The sequence below is a fragment of the Brachypodium distachyon genome, chromosome 1, assembly GCF_000005505.3.
Source record: "Brachypodium distachyon strain Bd21 chromosome 1, Brachypodium_distachyon_v3.0, whole genome shotgun sequence".
In the NCBI taxonomy this organism is placed as follows: domain Eukaryota; kingdom Viridiplantae; phylum Streptophyta; class Magnoliopsida; order Poales; family Poaceae; genus Brachypodium; species Brachypodium distachyon.
The window spans coordinates 72,330,635-72,353,860 of record NC_016131.3 but is presented as its reverse complement, the minus strand read 5'-3'; the positions used below and the strand labels follow the sequence as shown (position 1 = coordinate 72,353,860).

The 23,226-nt window shown below is 43.3% G+C and overlaps 3 protein-coding genes across 10 annotated transcripts; 1 reads left to right on the top strand and 2 right to left on the bottom strand.

The window, feature by feature from the left end:
* The first annotated feature begins 1,821 nt into the window (after nucleotides 1-1,821).
* Nucleotides 1,822-5,675, top strand: LOC100837452 (calmodulin-binding receptor-like cytoplasmic kinase 2). Its single transcript, XM_010230906.3, has 6 exons — nucleotides 1,822-2,335; nucleotides 3,261-3,523; nucleotides 3,605-3,773; nucleotides 3,866-3,955; nucleotides 4,643-4,935; nucleotides 5,084-5,675. The coding sequence occupies exons 1-6, from the start codon at nucleotides 2,065-2,067 to the stop codon at nucleotides 5,309-5,311; spliced, it is 1,314 nt and encodes a 437-aa protein (XP_010229208.1). The 5' UTR covers nucleotides 1,822-2,064; the 3' UTR covers nucleotides 5,312-5,675.
* Nucleotides 5,676-7,215: 1,540 nt separating this feature from the next.
* On the bottom strand, nucleotides 7,216-14,948 carry LOC100837146. Of its 8 annotated transcripts, XR_002960530.1 has the most exons (8): nucleotides 14,603-14,945; nucleotides 14,352-14,466; nucleotides 14,097-14,219; nucleotides 13,848-13,967; nucleotides 12,074-13,718; nucleotides 8,395-9,047; nucleotides 8,119-8,228; nucleotides 7,996-8,019 (listed from the first exon to the last, which is right to left on the bottom strand). XR_002960530.1 is itself a non-coding variant. In XM_024455312.1 (7 exons), exons 1-7 carry the CDS (start codon nucleotides 14,756-14,758, stop codon nucleotides 7,997-7,999), a joined length of 2,286 nt encoding a protein of 761 aa, XP_024311080.1. In that variant the 5' UTR covers nucleotides 14,759-14,947; the 3' UTR covers nucleotides 7,216-7,996. The 8 variants fall into 8 exon arrangements, 5 of the variants coding, with proteins under 5 accessions (XP_024311080.1, XP_024311079.1, XP_024311074.1 ...); XR_730107.3 differs by having other exon boundaries at nucleotides 7,216-8,019; nucleotides 8,119-9,047; XR_730108.3 differs by having other exon boundaries at nucleotides 7,216-8,013; nucleotides 8,119-9,047.
* A 3,070-nt stretch (nucleotides 14,949-18,018) lies between these two features.
* On the bottom strand, nucleotides 18,019-18,588 carry LOC104582432. Its single transcript, XM_010231969.1, has one exon. It carries the CDS (start codon nucleotides 18,586-18,588, stop codon nucleotides 18,019-18,021), a length of 570 nt encoding a protein of 189 aa, XP_010230271.1.
* Between the last annotated feature and the right edge of the window lie 4,638 nt (nucleotides 18,589-23,226).

Genomic DNA, 23,226 nt, shown 5'->3' with positions numbered 1-23,226 from the left:
GTTTGTCTACCTCATGGAATTAAAGAGTGAGAGACAATTCTAAAGAAATGATTGTGTTTGGAGAGAAATTGAGACTAGTTATAGTGTGATTTCATGAAATTTGTGATTAATTCCTGTAGCTAATTCTTATTTTTTGGAATTCAAAATGAATTCTACAATTCTATATCCAAATGATGGGTGCCAAACCAGCTATCGTATTTTGTAACCTGATTTCAGCATGTTTTGTCCCACAAAAAAAACTGTAGCGAAAATTTTGCCAAGATTTTTTGCTTGTCATGAGTTAGTCAGCATTGACAACAAAAATAAACCAAAGTGCGACAAATAGCGACGGCATGTTAAAAATATTTGATTAACAATATCTTTGTGCTTCTTGTACTCTCTCCATCTCATATTAAGTGTCTCAAAATTGTTCAATTATGGATGTATCTATACCTAAAAAGCGTCTAGATACATGTAATGTTTTGACACTTAATATGGGATTGAGGGAGTATGTGTTTTAAAATCGTACTTCCTCCGTCCCATAGATGCCTTTTGGGCGTAGATACATTCATATTTGGGCAAATTTGAGTCATTTAATATGAAACGGAGGGAGTAGTTGATGAATTGAAACAGGTTTTTTGCCTTTTCAATAAATGCTCCAGATGGTACCCTACTATGCAGTGAGTATATGGGTGAATGTTGTTAACGATTGTCGGTGATCAACACAATCTGTTCATTCAAGTTCTGAAAAGATTAGTCGGAACCGTACTCCATGATGGATTGAGAAATGGCATAGCGATAGTCCTATCTAAAAAGACATCGGACGGTGGTTATTGCACCTTGTACATTCGTGTTCTGATAAACTACCATTGTCAGCAGCTATTTATACACGCACAGTAGTGCGGTCCAACCCTTGGTAATTCTGTATTGCCACTAGCCTGTACTCAGTCCCGAATCATTGCTTGCGTCCTTGGGCCGGCGGCGGCCTCAGTGACGATGCCCCCACGCGGGCACGCGGCACGACTTGGCATGGCCGCGACCATGCCGTTGTCGTGTCGAGTTGCCACAGTGGCCTGCCTGGCCACCGCGACTTCATCCGTTCGGTCAGCACCATGCACGCAGGGAAGAGAGAATGAACAATGCAACGGCGATATTTGCGCTGCCACGACGGAGGAATTTTCGCGAAGGCACCACGATGATGATGGTCGTTTGATCTTTAACGGAGCGAAGAAGGACGCGTGTGTGGCCTCGCCGGTCGCTGCCGACTTGCTGTTGACCGGCGACCACTCACTCACCGGTCGATCGCTTCTCTAGCTGCCTGCAGTCTGGTCTCTGGTCTGACCCACGCTTGCTGCAACTTGAATTGCCGCCCCATGACGCTGGAGTCGGCCCACCTGCCATTGCAGGACGGTGAAGGGTAAGGTAAGGCGCGTGTCGGTTGAACGAATGAATCAAGAACCAAAAATGGTCGACTTGACTTTGGCACTACTCCGGCGTCTCTCTTCCCTGTTCCGCACGGCAATGCTTGTCCTACCTTCTGGTGAACCGGGTGCTGACAGGCAAGACAACGATAGCACCAACAACACTTGTCTTTTTTTACAGAGTGCGTAAATGATCATACATGTTTTTTTAAGATGAACTTTGTTCACGATACAATATACTCCAGTATCAAATAAGTAGTAATAGTCCACTTTTATCTACTACAGTATCAAATATACAAAATTTGGAGTAGATTTTTTTTTTTTGGAAAGATGTTCAAAAATTTCCAACCACGTGTAATAATTCAATCGGCTCTCTCTTTAGTCTTTGCGGGCCCTTTTGCACTGCAGCTGCACTCAACGCGAAGTCCAGAGTCCTGAACCAGTCCACCCTGACGCCCTCAACACGCGCTCGGAGAAGAAGAATTAAACTAACCCTTCTCGGCTTCTCCTTCCTTCCTTCCCCGTCCCGATCGTGTCATCAAAACCGCCGCTTTCCACAGCACCACCAGCAGCAGCAGAACCAAGTCCCGCAATCCCGTTTCGCGCACGCGGCTGCCGCCTCGCCACGCGATCGATTTCGGGGCCCTGCCGCCTGCCGCGGGCGATGAGGAGCAGCAGCAGCACCAGCAGCGGCGGGGGGAGGAGGAGGCGGACGAGCGACTACCACGGCGGCCGCGCCAGCAGCGGCGACCTGTCCCGCTTCTCCGTCGCCACCGCGGCGTCGTCCTCTTCCTCCGCCCCCGCCGCCTCCGAGCGCTCCGCCAACGGCGGCCGCGGGGCGGCCTTCCTCGACGCCTTCCGGTCCTGCTTCTCCCCCGCGGAGGCCCGCTCGCCGGATACCTCCTTGTCCGAGGACTTCCACCCCTCCCGCCAACGTACGTGCGCATGTTAATTACGCCTTCTTGTCTACTCCATTTCTTCTACTGCTTTTGCAGTGCCCCTTTTGATCCAAGATGCGTGCTGTATTTTTCTCGTCCAAACTAGTCCTTCAAAGAAAAAGAAAAAAAACTACTGTATGTTGTTCGTCAACTCTGCCTGGTCAACGCGTGCAATCTTTGTAGTGCTATCTACTGTAAGTTAGTGTACCACTGCTGGAAAAAGAGCCACCGTGTGATGTAAGTATTTCGTTAATTACATGGTTTGGTTTCTGGTCTTAGATTAGCTTTCTTCGTGGTTTGTAGCATGTCTGCAGAAAAATGTCGCATTCTCCTCTTGAGCTTTAGTTTAATCAGACGTCTGTGACATCCTCGTTCAGTTTGTACTTTTATGGTTTTTATATCTGTTTCTACTCCATTTGTCCCCATTTGATCATGGTCAGAACCAACCCATCTTGGTAATTAAAAAAAAAGAGTTACTGTACTGTAAACAAACACCGTCAGAAGGTATTAATTCGTTATCTGTTTGGTGGAGAATATCAAGGGTTCATATTACTGATAATAATGCCCCAGTGACACATCCTGGAATCTGTACTGTCAGATTCACTCGATAGTACTCCCCTGTTCTAGCTTTGTCCTAGTTTGACCAAGTTTATAGAAAAAGCTACCAAAAGATCTACAAATCTGAATTAGGTTTATTAAATCCTTCATGATATATCTTCATAGACTCATAGTATACTTATTTGATATTTTGATACCGTAGATATTAGTATATTTTTCTATAAATTTGGTCTAAGTTTAACTTGTGACAAAACTAGAACACCTTAATTTAGAAACGGAGGCAGTATAAAATAACTCTTTGCTGCAAGAATCATCATTATGTTTTCTGGCAAGTTCAGATATGACACTTCTTCTAAATTTACAGTCTCGCAGTCCATAAGCTCTCAAGGTTCTAGCAGTGGAAGCACTTTTGAGAGCAAGAGATCAACTAGAGGACTGTATGGCCCCATTCATAGGAATTCTTCAGAAAGGGAGATACCTGGAGACAGAAAGTTCTCATTGCCAGAGATCCAGAAAGCAACAAAGAACTTCTCGCCCAACCTGAAGATTGGGCAGGGTGGTTCTGGGACAGTATACAGAGGTCAGCTCAGTGATGGCACCCTCGTTGCTGTCAAACGGGCTAAGAAGGTTTGTACTTGTTACTTCTTATGTTCACTTTGCATAATCTGGTGATTCTTACAGGTCTGTGTTGATTTCCTTTCATTCCAGAATTTGTATGACAAGCACATGGGTCACGAGTTCCGGAACGAGATAGAGACATTGCGATGCATTGAACACCTGAATTTGGTTAGGTTTCATGGGTTCCTTGAGTATGGTGGTGAGCAGTTGATCATTGTGGAGTATGTTCCCAATGGCAATCTTCGAGAACATCTGGAAGGTAAGGATCCTATGGTCTTCCCTGTTCCTCCTTTGTAAGAGAATTGCAATTTTTTTTGCTAATTATATCTTAATGAGTTTAGACATCTGCAGGTCTAAATGGAAAATTTCTAGAGTTTTCTGTGAGATTGGAAATTGCAATTGACGTGGCTCACGCTATTACGTATCTTCACACCTACTCTGGTAATATCTATATTTCTTATATGTGTTTTCACTTGAATTTGCTTTCAAATTTGTCAGGTTATTTCGACAAATTTTGTCATATTTCGGTGGTTTTGTTCTTGCACCTGAAAAGTTTCGGCCATGGTCCCTGAAACTTCTGGTAGAGTGATAGTTAATACTTCTTTGTAACCCCGAAAGATAACACTAGTGCAATGTCACTAAGAATTTAATGTAGCACTTCTTTTATTTAGGTCAGACATGTTTATGCAGAATCCTTAAGAAAAAAACATACTGTGGTTATGTGTTGTTTGCTTAATCTGACAAGGAAGACATAGCTAAAACCTGTGTTGAACATTTGTGGAACTGTTATCACAACAACCCAGGCCTAGGATATTTCCTAGTACTGTTAAGAATAAGCCTACATTAACTGGGATTCAACTCTCCAAACCAAATTGACTAGAACTATATTGGTGACAGGAGACTCGTCATAACAGGAACTATAGTCTGGACTGCAAGAAAAAGGGTTAAATATCTCGATTCAAAAAGGGAAACTATGAACAATGGCGCTGCCAGAAAATCCGCAGATGCTGGAGCATATGCATTTGTTTGACATAGCTATACTGGAGTGTGAATCACTGACTCTTGAGTTTTGAAGAACCACCAAATCACTATCAATTAGATTCTGACCCATATATCTCACCCATGCAGATCAGCCGGTCATCCACAGGGACATCAAATCCTCGAACATTCTTCTCACGAACAATTGCCGGGCTAAGGTTGCTGACTTTGGATTCGCCAAACTGGCTCCTAGTGATGCTACCCATGTCTCTACTCAAGTGAAAGGAACAGCAGGTTATCTTGACCCAGAATATCTTAGAACATACCAGCTCACTGAGAAGAGTGATGTCTACTCCTTTGGGGTGCTGCTGGTGGAGTTGGTTACTGGGAGGCGCCCCATAGATCCAAAGAGGACCATCATTGAACGTGTCACTGCAAAATGGGTTAGTTTTTGTCATCCTTATGATCCTATCATTATCTTTATATCTTCAGGGGTTTCCTACATCCCGTGAAATAAAGATTTATGCAGCTATATTGACAATTTGCTATATCTTTGGCTTTGCTACGCATGTCCATTTATGGTTGGCACAGGCAATGGAAAAATTTGCTGAGGGGGATGCGATATTAACGCTGGATCCAAACCTGGAAGCGACCGATGCAATTAACCTAGCAGTCGAGAAGATATACGAGCTGGCATTGCAGTGCTTAGCACCCAAAAAGAGGAACAGACCGAGCATGAGACGGTGTGCCGAGATCCTATGGAGTATACGTAAAGATTACAGGGAGTTGGCTCTACTACCAACCTCCTGCATGAATTGAGGAAGTTCATCTAGAGCAATCAAGAAAAGAAAAGCAAAATCTCAGATTGCCTCTCTTAAAAGCATGGAGGCATGGATTACACGATTGGTGGGTGCTGAATCTACACCTTCAGCTAGGGTCTACGACTCTATGTAGTTATGAAATGGGACACGTGGCCTTCCTAGAAAGCATGTGTTCATTAGATAGCAGCTAGGAAGAATTCCATAGAAGTCCTATATATATACATGTATCCGGAAATTTACTGTTGTCTGAGTAACACAAACAGTTTCGAATATGAATATACAATGGTATGCATATGTTGTAGTTTTTTTTTCTTCACTTCTCTTACACTGGTAGATGGATAAAGAAATATGATTCCTGAGGATACTATTTCTCACGAAGTAAATGTATTTCTTAGATGATGAGCAAAATTCAAAGACATTGATCTTACTTCTAGCTGTTTGTGTGCCTCATCATGAGTAGCAGAGGCTCTGAGTGTGGACCGATGTACTTCTGGAACTAGAATTTCAGACATCTTTCATTTTTTAGAAATGAAGAAGAAGAAATTCAATCTCTTTGGATGCACACAACCATTGCACATACTATTCATATGCACTTCAATCAGATAGATTTAGACAAAAACAGCAGGAGGATCCTCATTTACGCTTCGATCCATTGAATTGGTGATGTCTGTTATGTTCCATACATGTATGAAGAACCCAGCATCTGTTCTTCCAAAGCCACTTCTCACAGAGCTCTGCTTGAATTATAATCGGGTTCTCAGCTGAAATTCCACTGGCACTTCTAAAATTATGGTAATTTCAGTGAGCATCAAAAGGTTTCAGCCAAGAAAAAAAAGTCGTTTTTGTTTTATCAAATTTGGTTGAATATGATTACGTGAACCAATCGATGCAGAGGACAAGGGCCATACCTCCTTTCCGGGAAAAAGATTGGTTGTACTTTGTAGGGATCTGGCCAGGTTGGCCTACATCCTCCCGATCCTGATTCAACTCGGTTTGTTCCTTCATGCTTATGACTATTGATTTGTGTCATTGTGTGTGAACGCCTATACTGGTGCTGGTCTCGCTCTCATATGCATCTAGGGTTCGTCCCTTCAAGAGAGACCTATAATAAAGAAGTAGTCGGGCTGTCCCTATTTTTAACCCTGGATCTTTGTGTATCACCTGATTGTTGCGCATAGCTTTTAACCTCTGCAAACAATTGTGTGGTTTCTTGTGTTTTCTACGTTGTATATTCTACTGTAGCTTTGTTCTGAAAAGCATACTTCTTAGTTTTCATTAAATTAAAAAAAAATCTAGATGCAATAAATTTTGTGAAATTTTATCTGTATTCGCTCTGCATGCAGAAAAGGAATGGAACTAGAAATAAACTATAAGCATCAAGCATGTATGCCTTTCTTTATACTACACCTAAATGGATAATAATCTAAGTAGCTCCTGTGCAGCTGTTCTTTAGCATATGAAAGGGCACAGGTTCAGAAGAAGTTACTATTAATGTTGATACCATCCAATGCTTTCTTATCTATGTAGTTTTTTCTTCGAGGACGGAATAAGCATTAAAAAATAAAGGGCCACACTATTTGAGTAAAGATCGTCATGAAAGTGCAAACATTACAGCAGTGTTGAACAATGTCCAGGCTAATTGGATATTCAGGAAAACAAAATCTCAAGAAAACGCAAAAGAATATTCAGGAGTATGACCTTAGAATGGCTCAAATTAAGTTGAAACTAGGTAAAATAAATAGGATATCCTGTATTTTGCTCCAAATGTTTAGGCAGGTAAATCCATAAATGGATATGCATGGAAATAATATTCCTGAACCAAGTAAAAATCAGCTTCGTATTTACTAGTCCTGTATTTGATATATCATTCACTGTGTAGAGCAAATATCACCATTCACTACCTTAAAGAACAAACAATAGGGATATTTATCAATCAGCTTCTGGAAATGTTACACCGACATTCAAGAAAAGCATTATTAACCATTTTCTTCAGTAAAGAAACGAACAATCTCACCATAAGTCGTCAGAACTCAGAACAATTGAACACAATAACTTCAGCAAATAATAAAACCATATACAAAAGCAAACACAAGCTTTGCTCCTACCCTTGCTCTGAAAAATTCAGAAAGATTTTACCTCTGAGGTTTGCACCTCATCCTATGCCGGGTGAACGAAACATACGTATATATCTTGCCACACCCAGACATCCTGCATTTATAGTCTTTCCCTGTATGAACTTGGAAATGCTCAGCAAGAGCCCCTGTTTCCTTGAAAGCCATACTGCAACCATCCCATGCGCACTTGTAAGACGTGTCATCATTGTGATTTGTCTCTCAGATACCTATTGGTCCTGAATTGTCTACCACATGACTTGACAGTGCACATGTTCTTTGTGTGCAGACAAACTTCGGCTTTTTTATTGAATGTCATGCAGCAGTATTCTATGTCACATTCAAATTGTTGCATCTTCCTCTTTTTTACCCTTGCTTGAAGTTGAATTGAATTTTGTCTATAAATTCACTCTTTATGTCCACAAGTTTAATTTTTGCAGGTTCAGCTTTTGACAATGCTCTCATGCAAGGAGCAATCCTGTACAGCACCGCCTTTTCCTCACATTGATCATAGATGGCATCATGGCACCATCATCCATTCCAATTTGTTTCTGACTTTATCTCCACAATATTCAGTTTCCTCTTACCTCTGCGCCTAGCATAAAATATAATATCATATCAGTTATCTCTGATTGACCAACGCTTGTAGCAAAATATTTGATACAGACAAACACTGAGCGTGCTATTTCCTCACCAGTTAGACTCTTGTCTTTAACAGGATCACTGTTCGTGGTATCTACAGAACCAATAGCGTCAACTGCATGGTCCTGTAAGGCGGCTGCATTTTGCTGGCAACACCCTCTCCTGCATTTTCAACCTGCACATTAGCAATTGTTTGGAACAAAATCCAGAGGCTGTGGCCCATTTAAATCAGGATCACCATCTCCACTACAAGAAGAAGCCATGCCAGCAACTTCCTTAGCAGTATAAGATTCCCATGTAATTTCTAGTTCAGTAAATGAAGGTCCACCTGTGACAGTGAGAAGTCCTGGCTCAGTGACAACTTCACTCCAAGGAGGAACTCTGTCTGCAAGTCCTGGATGAGTCATAGCTTCAAAAAAAGGGAAGCTGTCCATTTCACATCCATTTTAGCAGCAGATTCATTCATAAGAGATGCTACCATTTAATATTCGGCTCTGCAGCTACTTCGTCATCAAGGGGAGCTCCCATTGTAACTTCCAATGCAGTGAGTATAGCTGTTGGCCCAGTTGTAGACTCACTCACAAGAGAAACTCACCCTGGAACTTCTCACTGAGTAGCAGCTTCATTAGCAAGAGAAACTCCCCTTATAACTTCTGGCTTAGCAAACAATCCGCTCACGCCAGAAGCTACCCCAGTAACCTCCAGTTCAGTGACAGAGCCATTCACAAGAGAAGCTTCCCCTAGTAACCTCCAGTTCAGTCACAGAGCCTTTCAAACAAAAAGTTATCCCTCCAACTTCCTGCTCATCAGTATCTTCATTAACAATAAAAGCTCCTCCTGGAACTGCCGGCTCAGTAGCGTCTTTACGTCAAAGCGTAGTTTCCTCTGTATCATCTGGTGTCTCCATTAACAACAGAAGCTCCTCTTGCAACTTCCAGTCCCACATAACCTTTACTCACACGGTGTTCATCATCAACGCACCTACAGGTCAAGGGGGCTTCTGTTGTAAGAGAGAAAATTGGCTTCGATGGGGGGCTGCTATCCCACAGTGATACCCAAACCCAAATGCTACCAGCAGAAGAAAGATAGAAGAATAGAAGAATAAGGTCAAACGGAACAAAGAGTCCCTCCCGCGATTGGTTGAGAGAGGAAACTTTCTGTCACAATTGGCCCCAGAAAGAAGAGTCATCCGGGAAGTTCGGGTAAGTTTGGTTTGAGCCCATGTGTGCCATACGAAATATTTGGCTAACAAATATTTTGGTGAAGGTTTTGAGTGCCCATGGGTTGGCCAGTTTTGGTAAGAAAAATGATTTAGAGTTGGCAGTGAGGCAATAGCTTGCCAAAAAACTTGCTCCCATCCAAACAAGGACCAAAGTTATGGTCATGACCAAAATTTTGGTAGGGTAGACTTTAGCCACCACCAGACATACCCTTCGCATAGTGTCAATGGATCTTCCGATGACGTGATAAATATCGTGAAGTGATCCCTCTTGGCTCTCGTGATTGGCCACGATAGGAACTTTTCTCCCAGGATTGGCTGCGGGAGAAGTCCCAAAGGAAGCTTGTCATGTGTCGATGGATTTTCAGATTACCCCGCATCGAGTAACTTAATCATGCTCAAGGTCCCGCCACTTAGCAGGATTACGCCCCTCTCAATTGGATGAGTTGCAGCCAAACCTAATTAAACCACATCGGTGTCTGACTCTCACAAGTATAAAATGACCCCCCCCCCCTATAGTCGCCATATACGCATGTCTTACCTTTACGGCTTTACCTATCCTGACACTAGCTAGCATTATAACATGTCTCCCTAACTAAAGCTCAATTGATACGCCCTCTTTATAAGGTTTCTCGTGATGACAACATGTATTATCTCAAAAAGAAATAATCTTGACATAGCTATATTCTTGCCAGAGATATACTGCCTCCATCCAGAAATGCAAGGCCAAATCCCAAATCTGAGATTTCCAAAATACAAGGCCACTTTGCTTCTTGAGTTAGTTTATTACCTTCCCTCCCGCATCCCTAGCACAAAAATCTCCTCGTAACTCATATCATAATTGTTGATTGGTGTGCATGCATGCATAACTTAAATGCTCCTCACGACAAGAGAAAATTCAGCTCTTCCATTGGCAAAACCAAAAATCATAACTACCAAGCACTACTCACGAGGATTTTTCCTTGGTTCTTGTTATCCCCAAAATTGGCCTTGTATTTCTGGATGGAGGGAGTATTAATCAAAGCGTTCCTTTTATTTATTTATTTTTCCAACAAAGGAAATCGTACACTGTGCCCATGTACTGCTGAGATGCAAGCATAGGATTTAAATTTTTCAAGGAAGTTGAAATCCACCAAAGCACTATAAGTTGCATTTTCTGACACTCTGGAAGCACCAGATAGATCACTAACAAACGAACAGATGTATGTGTCAGAGAAAATTTGGTGCAAGCCCCAACACAAGGAACAAATCGGTTGATTGGAAGTGGTGCTACAGGTAGTATCAAAAGCCAAACTGTGCACAGAGCGCAGTCAGAGAATGATAAATGTAGCTCCTGTGCAGATGTGTTTCACCATATGAAAGGGCACAGACTCAAAAGAAGTTGCGGCAACAATTGATTCGTACCACCATCCATTGCTTTATGATAAATGTAGTTTTTCTTTTAGGGGCATAGAAGCACTTTAAATTAGAGGGCCACGATATTTAATTCTCAAAGCTGTCATGAAAGTGCAAACATTACAGCTGTTAACAATCAAACAACTACTATTGGACATCCACGAATATCTAAACCAATGAAACAAACACCAGCTCTATGATACTGTTCATTTCGACAGTCCCAAAATTATTAGTCTAATTCCTTAATTTTGATCCAAGGGCTGTGGACAAGATTTAGAACTCCAATAACTTCTCATTGTAACTTTGAATGGCAAAGTGGAAAACTAGGCAAAATAAACAGGTTTTGCTTTCCCAAGCTAGCTGAATCTACGAAAAGCACCAAGTTTACCTTCCTGACTTTCTGTAGAAACCAGGTAGAGTAGATCACTAATAAAGTAATAATTGTAAGGCAAACAAAACGTATAGTATGCACATTTCTACTACGTACATTGCTAACAAGAAAAATAACAAATTAATGTTTGAAAGCAAATTTGGTGCATGTTTCCAACACATAGACAAATGGCAACACATGAACAAATGGGTGGATTGCAAGTGCTGCAATTATCAAAAGCTTAAAACAGTTCACATACTAGTCATAGAACTAATTATACTCTCGAGTATCATAAGCTTAAACAGTGCACACACCCCAGTTAGAGAATAAAACTAACTATACATTTCAACGCATAATAATCTAAGTATCTCCTGTGCCTGCTCTTTACCAGATGAAAGGGCACGGATTCTACAGAAGTTGCAGTCATTAACAGTTTGGTTGATACCATACATTGCTTTCTGATTTATGTAGTTTTTCTTCATGGACAGAATAATCATTTCAAAATAAAGAGCCACATCAGTAGATTTTCAAAGCTCATAATGGAAGTGCAACCATTACAACAGTTGATGGTTGAACAGATTGGAGGCTTGTTGGATATCCAGGAATATAACCTTAAATGGCTCAAATTAGGTCGTCAACTAGGCAAAATAAACAGGTTATCTTGTAGTTTGGTGCAAACGTTTAGGCAGGTAAATCCATAGATGGATAAGCATGGAACTAATAGTCCAAAAACGAACAAAAGAACAGACATCACAACTGTAAAGAAGAAACAATGCGCATAACATCAATCCGTTTTTGGAAATGTACACCAATGTTCATGAAACACATGCTCGCCGTTTATAAACTAAAAACTAAAGATTGTAACATTTTTACTTCAATAAAGAAACGAACAATCCCACTATAAGTTGTCAGAACTCAGAACAATTCAGTGAAGGAACTTCCAGCAAATAATAAAACCATCTACAGTAGCAAGCACAAGCTTTACTCCTACCCTAACTCTTCAAAATTAAGCAAGTTTTTTACCTCTGAGGTTTGCACCTCATCCTATGCCGGGTGAAGTCCGAAACAAACTTATATATCCGGCCACACCCAGGCGTCTTGCATTTATATGGCTTATCTCCTGTATGAACTTGGAAATGCTCTGCCAGAGCCCATGTCCACTTGAAAGCCATACTGCAACCCTCCCATGGGCACTTGTAAGGAGTATCACAATCGTGAATCTTCTGGTGGCGTTTCAGATACTTGTGGGCTCTGAATTGTCTGCCACATGACTTGAGCGTGCACATGTTCTTCTTGTGGAGAGAAAGCTCGGCCTTATTTTTGAATGTCATGCGGCAATACTCAACGTCACATTCAAATGGTCGCATCTTCCTCTGTTTACCCTTGCTCGAGGCTGAATTGTCTATAAGTTCTCTCTTTATGTCGGCGAGTTTAATTTCTGCAGATCCAGCTGTTGGCATTTTACTCAGGCGAGGAGCAATTCTATCCAGTGCCGCCTTTTGATCATAGATGGCACCATCATCCATTTTAATTTGTTTTCTCTTTATCTCCACAATATTTAGCTTCCTTTTACCCCTGCGCCTAGCATAACATATGATATCAGTTCTCCCTGATTTCCCAACGCTTCTAGCTAAAATATCTGATACACATGAAACACTGGGTGTGTCATCGTGCGGTGCTACTTCCTCACCAGTTGGACTCTTGTCTCCAACAGGTTCACTGTTCCTGGTGTTTACAGAACGAATGGTATCTGCTTCATGGTCTCTAGAAGGCTGCACTTCGCTGGCGACACCCTCTCCTGCACTTTCACCCTGTACACTGGAAATATCTGGATCATAGTCAGGAGGCTGTTGCTCATTTAAATCAGCATTGCCATCTCCCCTACAAGCAGAAGCCCCGCCAACAACATCTGGTTCTGCAGCAACTTCCTTGACAGCACAAGTTTTCCCTGTTACTGCCTGTTCAGTAGATTCATCTACAAGAGAAGGTCCACCTGCAACTTCTGGTTCCACTGAAACTTCATTGTCGTGGAAAGCAGCTCCATTAACTCCTGGCTCAGTGACAACTTCACTCACAAGAGAAACACTTTCTGGGAGTGCTGCATGAGTTACAGCTTCAAAAACAAGGGAAGATACCCGCTTAACATCCATTTTACAAGCAGACTCATTCACGAGAGAAGCTCTCATTTTCAAATCGGGCTCTGCATCGCCTTTGCCATCAAGGGGGGCTCCCCTTATAACTTCCGATGCAGTGACTATAGCTGCTGGCTCAGTTATAGCCTCACTCACGAGAGAAACTATCTCCGAAACTTCTTGCTTCGTAGTAGCTTCATTAGCAAAGGAAACTCCCCGTATAACTTCTGGCTCAGAGAACGAGTCACTCACAAGAGAAGCTCCCCCAGTAACCTCCTGTTCAGTAACAGAGGCATTCACAGGAGAAGTTGTCCCTCCAACTTCCTGCTCATCAGTATCTTCATTAACAATAAAAGCTCCTCCTGTATCTGCTGGCTCAGTAACGGCTTCATTGACAAGCATAGTTTTCCCCATATCATCTGGTCTCGCAGCAGCTCTACTAGCACCAGAAGCTCCCATTTCAAATTCCAGAGCGACGCCATCTTTACTTGCAGATCGTTCGTCATCGATCTTGCATTCATGAGTTGGGATAATTTCTGAAACAGGAGACCACAGGATTTTGTGCATTAGCAAGTTATACATTTATCTTTACAGAACAAGAACAGAAGCAAGCTAGCAGGATTTAACTATCAAAGTGATCCCTAGAATGGCAGCGTGGCACACACCTTCCGGAGGAACACGAGGTGAACTAACACCAGAAGCTCCAATTTCAACTTCCAGCGCGGCGTCATGTTTACCCACAGATCGTTCGTCATCTATCTTGCATCCATGAGCCGGAATGATTTCTGAAACAGCAAAACGACAGGATTTTGCACATTAGCAAGTTATACATTTGTCCTTAGGAACCAGAACAGAAGCAAGTTAGTAGGATTTAGCTATCAAAGTGATCCGTAGAATGGCAGCGTGGCACGCACCTTCCGGAGGAACAGGAGTTGAGCTAACACTAGAAGCTCCAATTTCAACTTCTTCCAGTGTGGCGTCATGTTTACTCGCAGATCGTTCGTCATCTACCTTGCATTCGTGAGCTGGAATGATTTCTGAAACAGCGAGACGACAGGATTTAGCACATTAGCAACTTATACATTTCTCCTTACGGAACCAGAACAGAAGCAAGTTAGAATTAACTATCAAAGCGAATCATGGAATAGTGGCGTGTCACCGGCACGCACCTTCCGGAGGAACAGGAGGCGACCGAGGTACGCCGATGCGCTCATCGCTCTTGAGCTCGCCCTCCGGCGTGAGTCTGGCAATGTGCCCCTTGTGCTTCACCCCGTCGGGAGCCCCCTGCAATTCCGCCGAACACACAGAACCGTCCCGTTAGAACCCGAGGCAAAACGAAGCGGTTCCCTGCATCGCCACGCCGCGGAGTAATGCGGAGCGGGGCGAGAGGGAGAGGGGAAGGGGGGGCAGGGAAAGGTACCTCCGAGTCGGAGCAGCGGGTGCGCTCGCAGATGGCGCAGTCATCGGCAGCGGCGTGGAACCAGGGCGCCGCGGGCTGCGGCGGGGGCGAGGACGCGGCGGCGGACGCCGGGTTCGAGGAGGCGAGCAGGCGCGCGGCGTACCTGCGGATGCGCATGGCGGTGGCCGGCGGGGGAGACGGACGGGGTGGAAGACGGCGGGGCGGATGTGGGGAATTTCGGTGGGGAGAGGAGGAGAGCAGCGCTGGTGCGAGGAGGAGAGAATTTTCTGGTCGCTTTGGTTTGGTGCGGTGTCCGTCCGCAGTCCGCTGGGCTCCTCTTCCCCGGTGCTCTCTTTGGTTTGGCTTCCGTTCGGCGTTAGGGTTGTGTGTCTCGTGTGGCTTTTTCCCGGTTGACACTTGACAACCCGGGGCCGGGCGCTCGCTCCAGTCTCCAGTGGCTTCTGGCCTCCGCGTGCGCTTCTCCTGGTGCTGGGAACGAAACGAAAGCCGTCTTTGTCGCTGTGGTGCCCGTGTGAAGTCGGACCAACTGCCGTATTAATGCTTTGCGAGTGCTTAGCTTAGGGTGGAGTGCTTGCTTTTAGAGCTGACGCGGTTTTTCCAATATGATAGTTTGACCGTCAGTTTTCTATTTTTTTTAGACTTGGTTGCTTTGTGAAAATCAATTCTACTCCTATATATGTTGTGAAAGTACCATATTCCTTGACAATATGGCTATCGATTTGATATTGTTCATAGGTAATTCTTTCTGGGTTCATAATCATAAGTTCCGGATGAACAACTCTTTCGAAACGAATACCGTCTTGCCGTGGAACAAAACGGAGAAGCTATCATCGGAACCCATCCGTGCATGGTGAAATAAACAAGCCCGATGGGGTCGACCCGAAAGAACCCTTTGGCAATAATTTCAGAATTTGTTTTGCCAACGGGGGTAGGTGTTCTGCTAATTTCGTTGCGTAAAACATACCCATCGTCAAGGCATGTGTATATAACACGATCTACCATTGATGTAGCACAAATATCAATCAAGATGATCAAAACAAAAACCGTTGAATTAAAAGAAACGGAAGAGAACACTTGTCTTGGCTAGCTTCTTTATCTTAAGATGCACACAATAAAAAACAAGATCATCAATAACAAAAAAATATTACCAATAAACCGAAGCTACATTTTAAAACATGGAGACCCATTTTGTAGCTTAGTAAAAATCACTTTTTTTATTTTTTTAAATTATGAAAAGGTTCACGCATGAAGGTTTTTGGGTAGAAACTCATGTCTATAAATTTTGGTTTAAAAAGTATTTGATCACTTTCAAACTGCATATAAATTAAAAAATATTAACTCTCATTGTTTTAAAATACTTGTCATTTAGTATAGTATTGGTAAGGTCTCTAATGTGATAATGCGAACATTAATTTCTTTCGAAACATGTTGCTTCAAAGAAAAACAATCATACATTATTAAACATGATTTTGTGAAGATTTAATAGTATGAATTTGATGTTGATTATTACTTCAAAATCATAGTCAGAGATAAAAATAAAAGTTCGACCAAGATAAATTCAAAAAAGACAAGTGTTCAGAAACGAAGGAAGTGATCTACAAAAGACAACTCTATAAGTTATGTAGTTTGTTGCACAGAAATCCAGTTTGTGGTTTTGCACCACATGCACAAACGGTCGTAATTTATTAGATCCAAATCACCTACTTGCATGAATATTTCTCTTTAGTTCTTAAGGACTTAAAAAAATTGGTTAAGTTTCAGAAAATCATACGTGCATCGATGTGCCAAAACCATTTTCCACCAACATAGAAGTTGACACCAAGCATTACATGTGTTTTTGTGTGTAAGATATAGGGAACAATCGTAGAGTCAGGAAACAGAGCCTGGAGGGCCAAGTGATGAGAATCAAACAATGCTACAAGAGGGGTCAAATAAACTATAAAAGTACCAGCAGTAAAATTACTTGAAATATTACGGGCTAGCTAGCACTATCGGTATACACACTTAAGGATTCATATACCTAAATATGCAAGATAGAGAAGAATATATGGACTTCAAGGCTAAAGTGCCTCCGAAAAAGGGCTAAATTTAAATCATCAGCCAATCAGATTTTTAAACATAGGGAACATATTCTAGCCGAGAGTACCATCAAAAACTAGATAACCATCAAAAACTAAGTATATCAAGTTTTATCCCTGTATTAAAATAGACCAGAATGAGTTTTCGTAATTTGTTTTAAGGAAACAGAAGACCCCACTTAGATAAACAACAAAGACATGCATCATAAAAAGAATCACACGAAGCAACAAGTTTCGGGTTATGCAATCTGCATGCAGAAGATAACGGAGCAATACAACATTGAAAAGCTAGCCTTGGATAACATTGTACCCGAATTTAGTTATATGCATTTTTAGATTGTTTGGTTCAGGTTCAAACAGCCCAAACAATCATAGCAAACACAAATGAAGCTAACTTATACATATTAGAAACATGTACTGCTCAATTCCTTAACATAGATATATATTTGATATATCTGTAATTCTTTTTGAAACTGGTATATCTGTAATTCTTGTGGAGGATATTGCACATAAAAATATATGCACTGCGGGCTTGCGGCTGCATCGCATACATATATACAAGTACAACTTTTGCGATGAACATTACATGCACGCATTGGGGGCATGTGGCTGCAGTAGTATCCCCATGTTTGTAACCGTGCATATAGCTAGGCAAGTCCGCAAGTCTATATATGAAAACAGGATCGAGGACTCCGTAAATTAAACCCGGATTCCAACAGAGACTTAGTATGTCAAAAAGGAAATGACTCTGTGAATCCAAAAGATGAAGTATTTATGCCCGGAAATTCGATCTAAGACAATTCTCGTAGCATACTCTATCTCAAAGATTTGTGGCCATTTAGTACTGTCGAGAACAAGCATGCATGCAGGACGAGACGAAAATATAGCAATTTAATGAGTAAACAACTACTGTAAGAAATTCGTTTGTTTCGAAGATTTGCTGCCATTTAGTAAGGTTGAGAACAAGCATGCATGCAGGCCGGACAAGATGAAAATAGCAAATAACGAGATCAAACAGCAAAGCAATTCATGTAGCTAGCTAGCACACCAGCAACAAAGCGTCCATAGAATGACGGGATGAGACACCGCGTGCAGTAAAACTTTTGTGCTAAAGCGCTGTGACAAACAATATAAAAAAGCTAGCCATAAATCCATAATACGTACGCTTGTCTGCAATTGTCGTATTAACAGGGCATGTAATGCAGTACATATAATTACACAGGCAAAATTAAAGTGCTGACAGACAATATCAAGCATGCAGCAGTGCATATTCATCAAACAAAAAACCATGCAGTGCATATAAGGTGAAGTTGCACTACCATGCATGCGACTGATCGATCAATGTCTTGGACGAGGCCCGAGCCTGAGCTCCAAGTCCAGCATATTCCTCTCCGGCTCTGGCCCTTCCTCCGGTGAGCGTAACCCGCTCCCATGGCACCCAAGGCCCAGTCGCAAGTCGTGATCATCATGGCCGTCGTCGTCGTCGTTGTCGGCGCCGAACAGGCTCAGCTCCCTCGGCCTCGGGCTAGGGCTGCTACCTGCTGCAGCTGCTGCGGCAGGCCACACGGCCACCTCCGCGTTGTTCCCTGCGCAGCGCAACCCGGAGAGCACGAAGCTGCTGCCGCCACATCTCATCGGTGGCTGCGGCGGGGGCGCCGAGGGCCAGGGGTATGCCATGTAGCACCCCGTGGCCGTGGGCGCGTCGATGTCGGGGGCGGCGGCCGGCTTGGGGCGGTCGCGGCGGTGCACGTTCATGTGGCCGCCCAGCGCCTGGGCCGTGGTGAACCCGCGCTTGCAGAACACGCAATCGTAGTACCGCCGTGACGCGGCCGGCACCGGCGCCGGGGAAGACGAGGTCATCATGGCCGGCGCCGCCCCTGGCGATCTCCCGGTCTCGGCGTCTTCCATGTTGCTAGTAGCTCCCTGGTTACGAGCCTACGATCCACTCACTCCACCACGATCGATGATGATGTGAAATTCGAAGAGTGGTTTGGCGTTGGCCGGGGATTGATCAACTGGTAGTTATCGATCCGAGCGAAGGTTTGACGATGGAAGATGGAGATGGTGAAGTGCGAGTGCAACTAATTAAGGGGCTCTGTGTTCGGAGATTGGCCTGTGGGGGACAGGGACAGAGGCTGAGATATGTTGGCAGCCAGCATTTCGCTTGTTGTTGTCAGCGATATCTGAATAAAAGATTGTGCACGGCCGGCCGGCATTGGTGCCTAGCAGCTGCCTCGCTATCTGCCCAAGACTCCCTCTTTGCCCTAGCTGTAATGTGCAATGTGGACGGGGCTGCTGCTTCAAACTGAAGTATCCATCCTCTTGTGCGGAAAATATAATAACGGTACATGTTAGAGTTTTTTTTTAAGCTCTTTTACGATACCCCGGATTTAATATAGTCCCTTTATTTGGACCGATCTAGTGGTTAGTATTATTTGGTACTCCATCTTTAATTTTATGGAGTACCGAGTCGAAAAACACCGGAGTACCTCGACTTGGAGGGCAAAATCGTAATCACGTGAGGTTAGTTTGGAACTTTCGTGTGCTGAACTGGATTTTGGTTTCAAATTAAAAAAAGGAAATCGTAATCAAGTGAGGATTTGGGCTGGCAGCATCGTGAGATCGTGCCTAGGGGCGGCGAACGCTGGCGTGGTTGGGTTTTGGCCGGTGGCTCGATTGGATGGCAGCGGCTGGGAGCAGGTTTGATCTCACACGGGAGGCAGCTTGGGGCCGAACAGCTGCTCGAGGGCTGGGGCGACGAACGGTGGTGTGGCGGCTGAGGCGGCGCTGCGCCTCGATAGCACGGCGGCGGCTGGAGACAGCGATGCGCCTCGCTTGGAACGGCATCGGGGGCGGCACTACGCCGTGATTTGACGGCGGACGACTGGAGGCCGTGCGGTGCCTCGATTGGAAGGGCGGCGAGGCCGTGTGGCGTTGCGAATCGATTGGAACGGCGGTGAGGCGCTTTCCACCGCACAGAGAAGAGGCTGTCCGCCCCGTGAGCGGAGGGAGATGATGACGGTCGATCGACGGGCTAGGGACGGCACTGCTGCTGCGCTCGACGAAGCGATCGGGGCAATACGAGGGCAAAGACCAAATTACCCTCCGCAAAATGACTAAGTTGCCCTTTGGTACCAACGGTTAGATATGCTTGGTACTCCGAGGTATATTTTTGGAGTACCGGGGTACTGCAAAAACACTTTTTTTTTCTTAATAGGTTACATGTTAGAGTTGATTCTCTTGATTCTTTGCAACTTTGCCTAGTGTATGAATTTCTCGTGTAAAAGTGACGTGGTATCTTCACGGCATATGCCATCGAGGTGGTTAACAAAGGGTTGAACTACCAGCGACGTAGATTTACCGGGGTCTTGAGATTAGGTGAACACGATATACCCAGGTTGGCCCCTCACTCTGGTGGTAAAGTCATACTTCATGCGTTTTTTCTATTGATTTTACGAGTAACGAGTACAGATCAAAACTCATCAATATAGCTCTATGCTTTGGAACTACGATAATAGACGATGACATTTTGGGCAATCCCTTTCGTCCTTATATACATGGCAGATATAGGGCTGGAAATTTACCCCAAGTAGGTTCAAAGCACAAGTCCCAGTAGGAATCCTCCTCATACCTCAGTCAACCCAATTTCCTTCATCGATTTGGTATTTGAAATTTTTTGGGCAGGTCTATCATGAGTATGGTGATCGTACTGAGGTAAGAATCATATACTTGGTTGGTGCATGCCCTTTAAAATAACAAGAGTTTTGTTGTTTTTATTAACACAAAAAATGTTTATACTCAGGTGTGAAGTCCGTTTGTTGGGTCTTTCGGGCCATCTTTTGGCATCTTATGGGGATTTAATAACCAGCGGAGCAATATTAATCTCTTTTATTTTGCTCCTTTAAATAATTAAAGAATGTCTTACGTAGTATTCATTTTGTCAACTTTCTATTGTAGATTGTGAAGTTGCTCCCTTTCATGCCGGACCTCGGTGTCAGCTGGAGTCATTTTAATAATATCGTTGTAAAAATTATATGAGAAAGTTGTAAAAATTAAGTTAAGAAAATTATATGAGCAGGTTGCATGATTGAAGTGAACAAAAATTGTCAAATGATACTGATTTATGCAACTAATACAAACCTCATTGATTATTACGTCCACATACATTGTGATAACGATTTTACGATTTAAATTGAATTTTTATAATTAGTTTTCTTAGCTGCAAAGTTACAATATAATTAGTTATCAACAATCTGTACTTTTGCTCATAATTTGACAATTTATAATATGAATAATATCTAGAGCATTTTTTTGTCCATAAAATGGTTCATGAAAGAAGTAGTGGGTACATCAAGAATTTATTCAATTATAAGAAAAATTATTTATATTTTCTAAGCAGTATACATTATGTTAGATTTGCATTGTACAATGCAGTTGGTAGTATAGCTTTTTTCCCCGTAAGAAACACCGTACATACACAAACGCGTACATATACTCTATCTTTATACTATGCCATTCGGAAACTAGTATCTATTTTGAGAAACTACTGGAGAAATGAGTCATTTTTAGAATCTTTCATAAATGGGTTAGTTGAATACAAAGAAAAGCTAAAGAATGTACATTTTACGTCGGCTTATCAGCACACTACTGTAGCGTCTAAATCTGAAATCATATGATTTTTCTACCGTGAGTGTCTTGCGTTGTCAACGCTCCATTTTCTTAAGAAGGAATGGAAAACCTCTCGGCTTCTGGATCGTTGGAAATACAAATCCATAGTTATATTATTAAAGATGCTATGCATTGGGACTAAATTTTGAAGTTTACCACAAACATGTTGTTTCCTCAATAACTTACCTTGTGTGCGCGTTATATGACTAGCTACAATGGATTATGCCGTAACTGCCAATTCGTGTGGTGTAGTGCCTACTGAAGCGGTCCTAGTTTTCTATATTTTAGAAACCACCGGTTTCACTTAGGACCAAATGATTCCTCATTTACTTTGTTAAGTTATTATATGGTTATTGGAGGAATATTCCCCTCTAAGTAACTATATGGTTTCGTTTTAGTTTTTTTTTCAGAGCAAGGTTTCATTTGTCCTCGCAAAAAAAGTTTCATTTCAGTTTTTTAACAAGGTTTCATTTCAGGGTTTTTTAGAATAAGGTTTCATTTCAGGCTTTTTAGAACACGGTTTCATTTCAGTTTTCTACTCATTCCAAGAACCAAACACATGAATCATATAACACTCTGAAATTGTTTCATTACATTTTATCCTATTTTAACAACCAAACACAACCCACAGGAAACACAAAATTCTGAAACAGTTCGATTGCATTCTATACATTCCACATTGATTTGTAACCAAACGCAAAACCTTGGTACATGGTAAAAAGACCCACGAGACTCGTCGACCTTTCAAAAAGACTGTCCAAGTTCTAAAATAAAACTTCCATGTTCATCACCACGTGGCAAATGTGGTAAGCTATCCTAAAAAAAACTTGGGCCTGTTCACCAACTTTGATGGAGTATTGTTCTCTGGACAACGACGTGGCAAGGGAGATCTTGGCTTTGGCTACTGCCTGCCTCCGTGCTCTGCTCCCGAGCTTTCTGCGGGGCGTGGTGCCGCACCGCCACCGACACCTCGTTCCTCACAGCACACGCCCCCACGGCCCACCGGTCAGGAACGGAGACAAGCCCCAGGCAGCCAGGGCTGTGACCTAGGGCGTGAAGAGATTTTCTTTGGTACTTTTTAAAGGATTTTGAATTTGGCCTGGGGCTTTGCAGACTACTGTGAACATCGCCCTGGTCTTCGTGACATCCTGGCTCCGCCACTGCCACCGGTGCCCCGCCGCGCGAGCTGCTCGTCGCGTCAGAATGACACGAACAACTGTTGCAGTTGTCGTGAGCTAACAACAACAAGGATCTTCATACCACGCCTCTCTATCTCCAAGCCGACTAAGAGGAGGCATCAACTCCATTGCCCCGAGCGCTGTGAAGTCCAGGGCTTGGCGGATTCATGCGATGTGCTCCTCCTGTTCGACAGATCCCTCCAGCCGTCCAGCGTTGTCCTGTTACTCCAATTCCAATTTCTTGCTGCGGACACCATGAAGCTCTGGGCGCTGGAGGACTACGACGACGACATGAGCTCGTCGAAGATTGACCTGCCCGCCGCTGTTGGACCCGGGTTGGTCCATGGGCTCGGCCATCCTACATATCAGGTTTGCCGGGCCGGACCATATTACGGAGAAGAGGATCATAAAGCAGGTCGAGTTTGACAATGGGCCGAATGGGTGTACATCCTGTCACTTCGTTTTTCAAGCATACGCCTTTACTTGTTCCGTACTGGAGTGCTAATTCGATCAGAACAGCCACACCGGGCCACGTTTTTTCTTGACGCGTTGGCCTTGTTTCTATAAGCCCATGCAAAAGAGGCCCACGAGATTCAGAAAGAACTTCACACTGGCCCGGCTTGTGCTCTCTGTTTCCTCTGTATCTCAAACTGAGTGGTGTTCATCAACTCTATATTGCTCTCTCAAAAAAAATCAACTC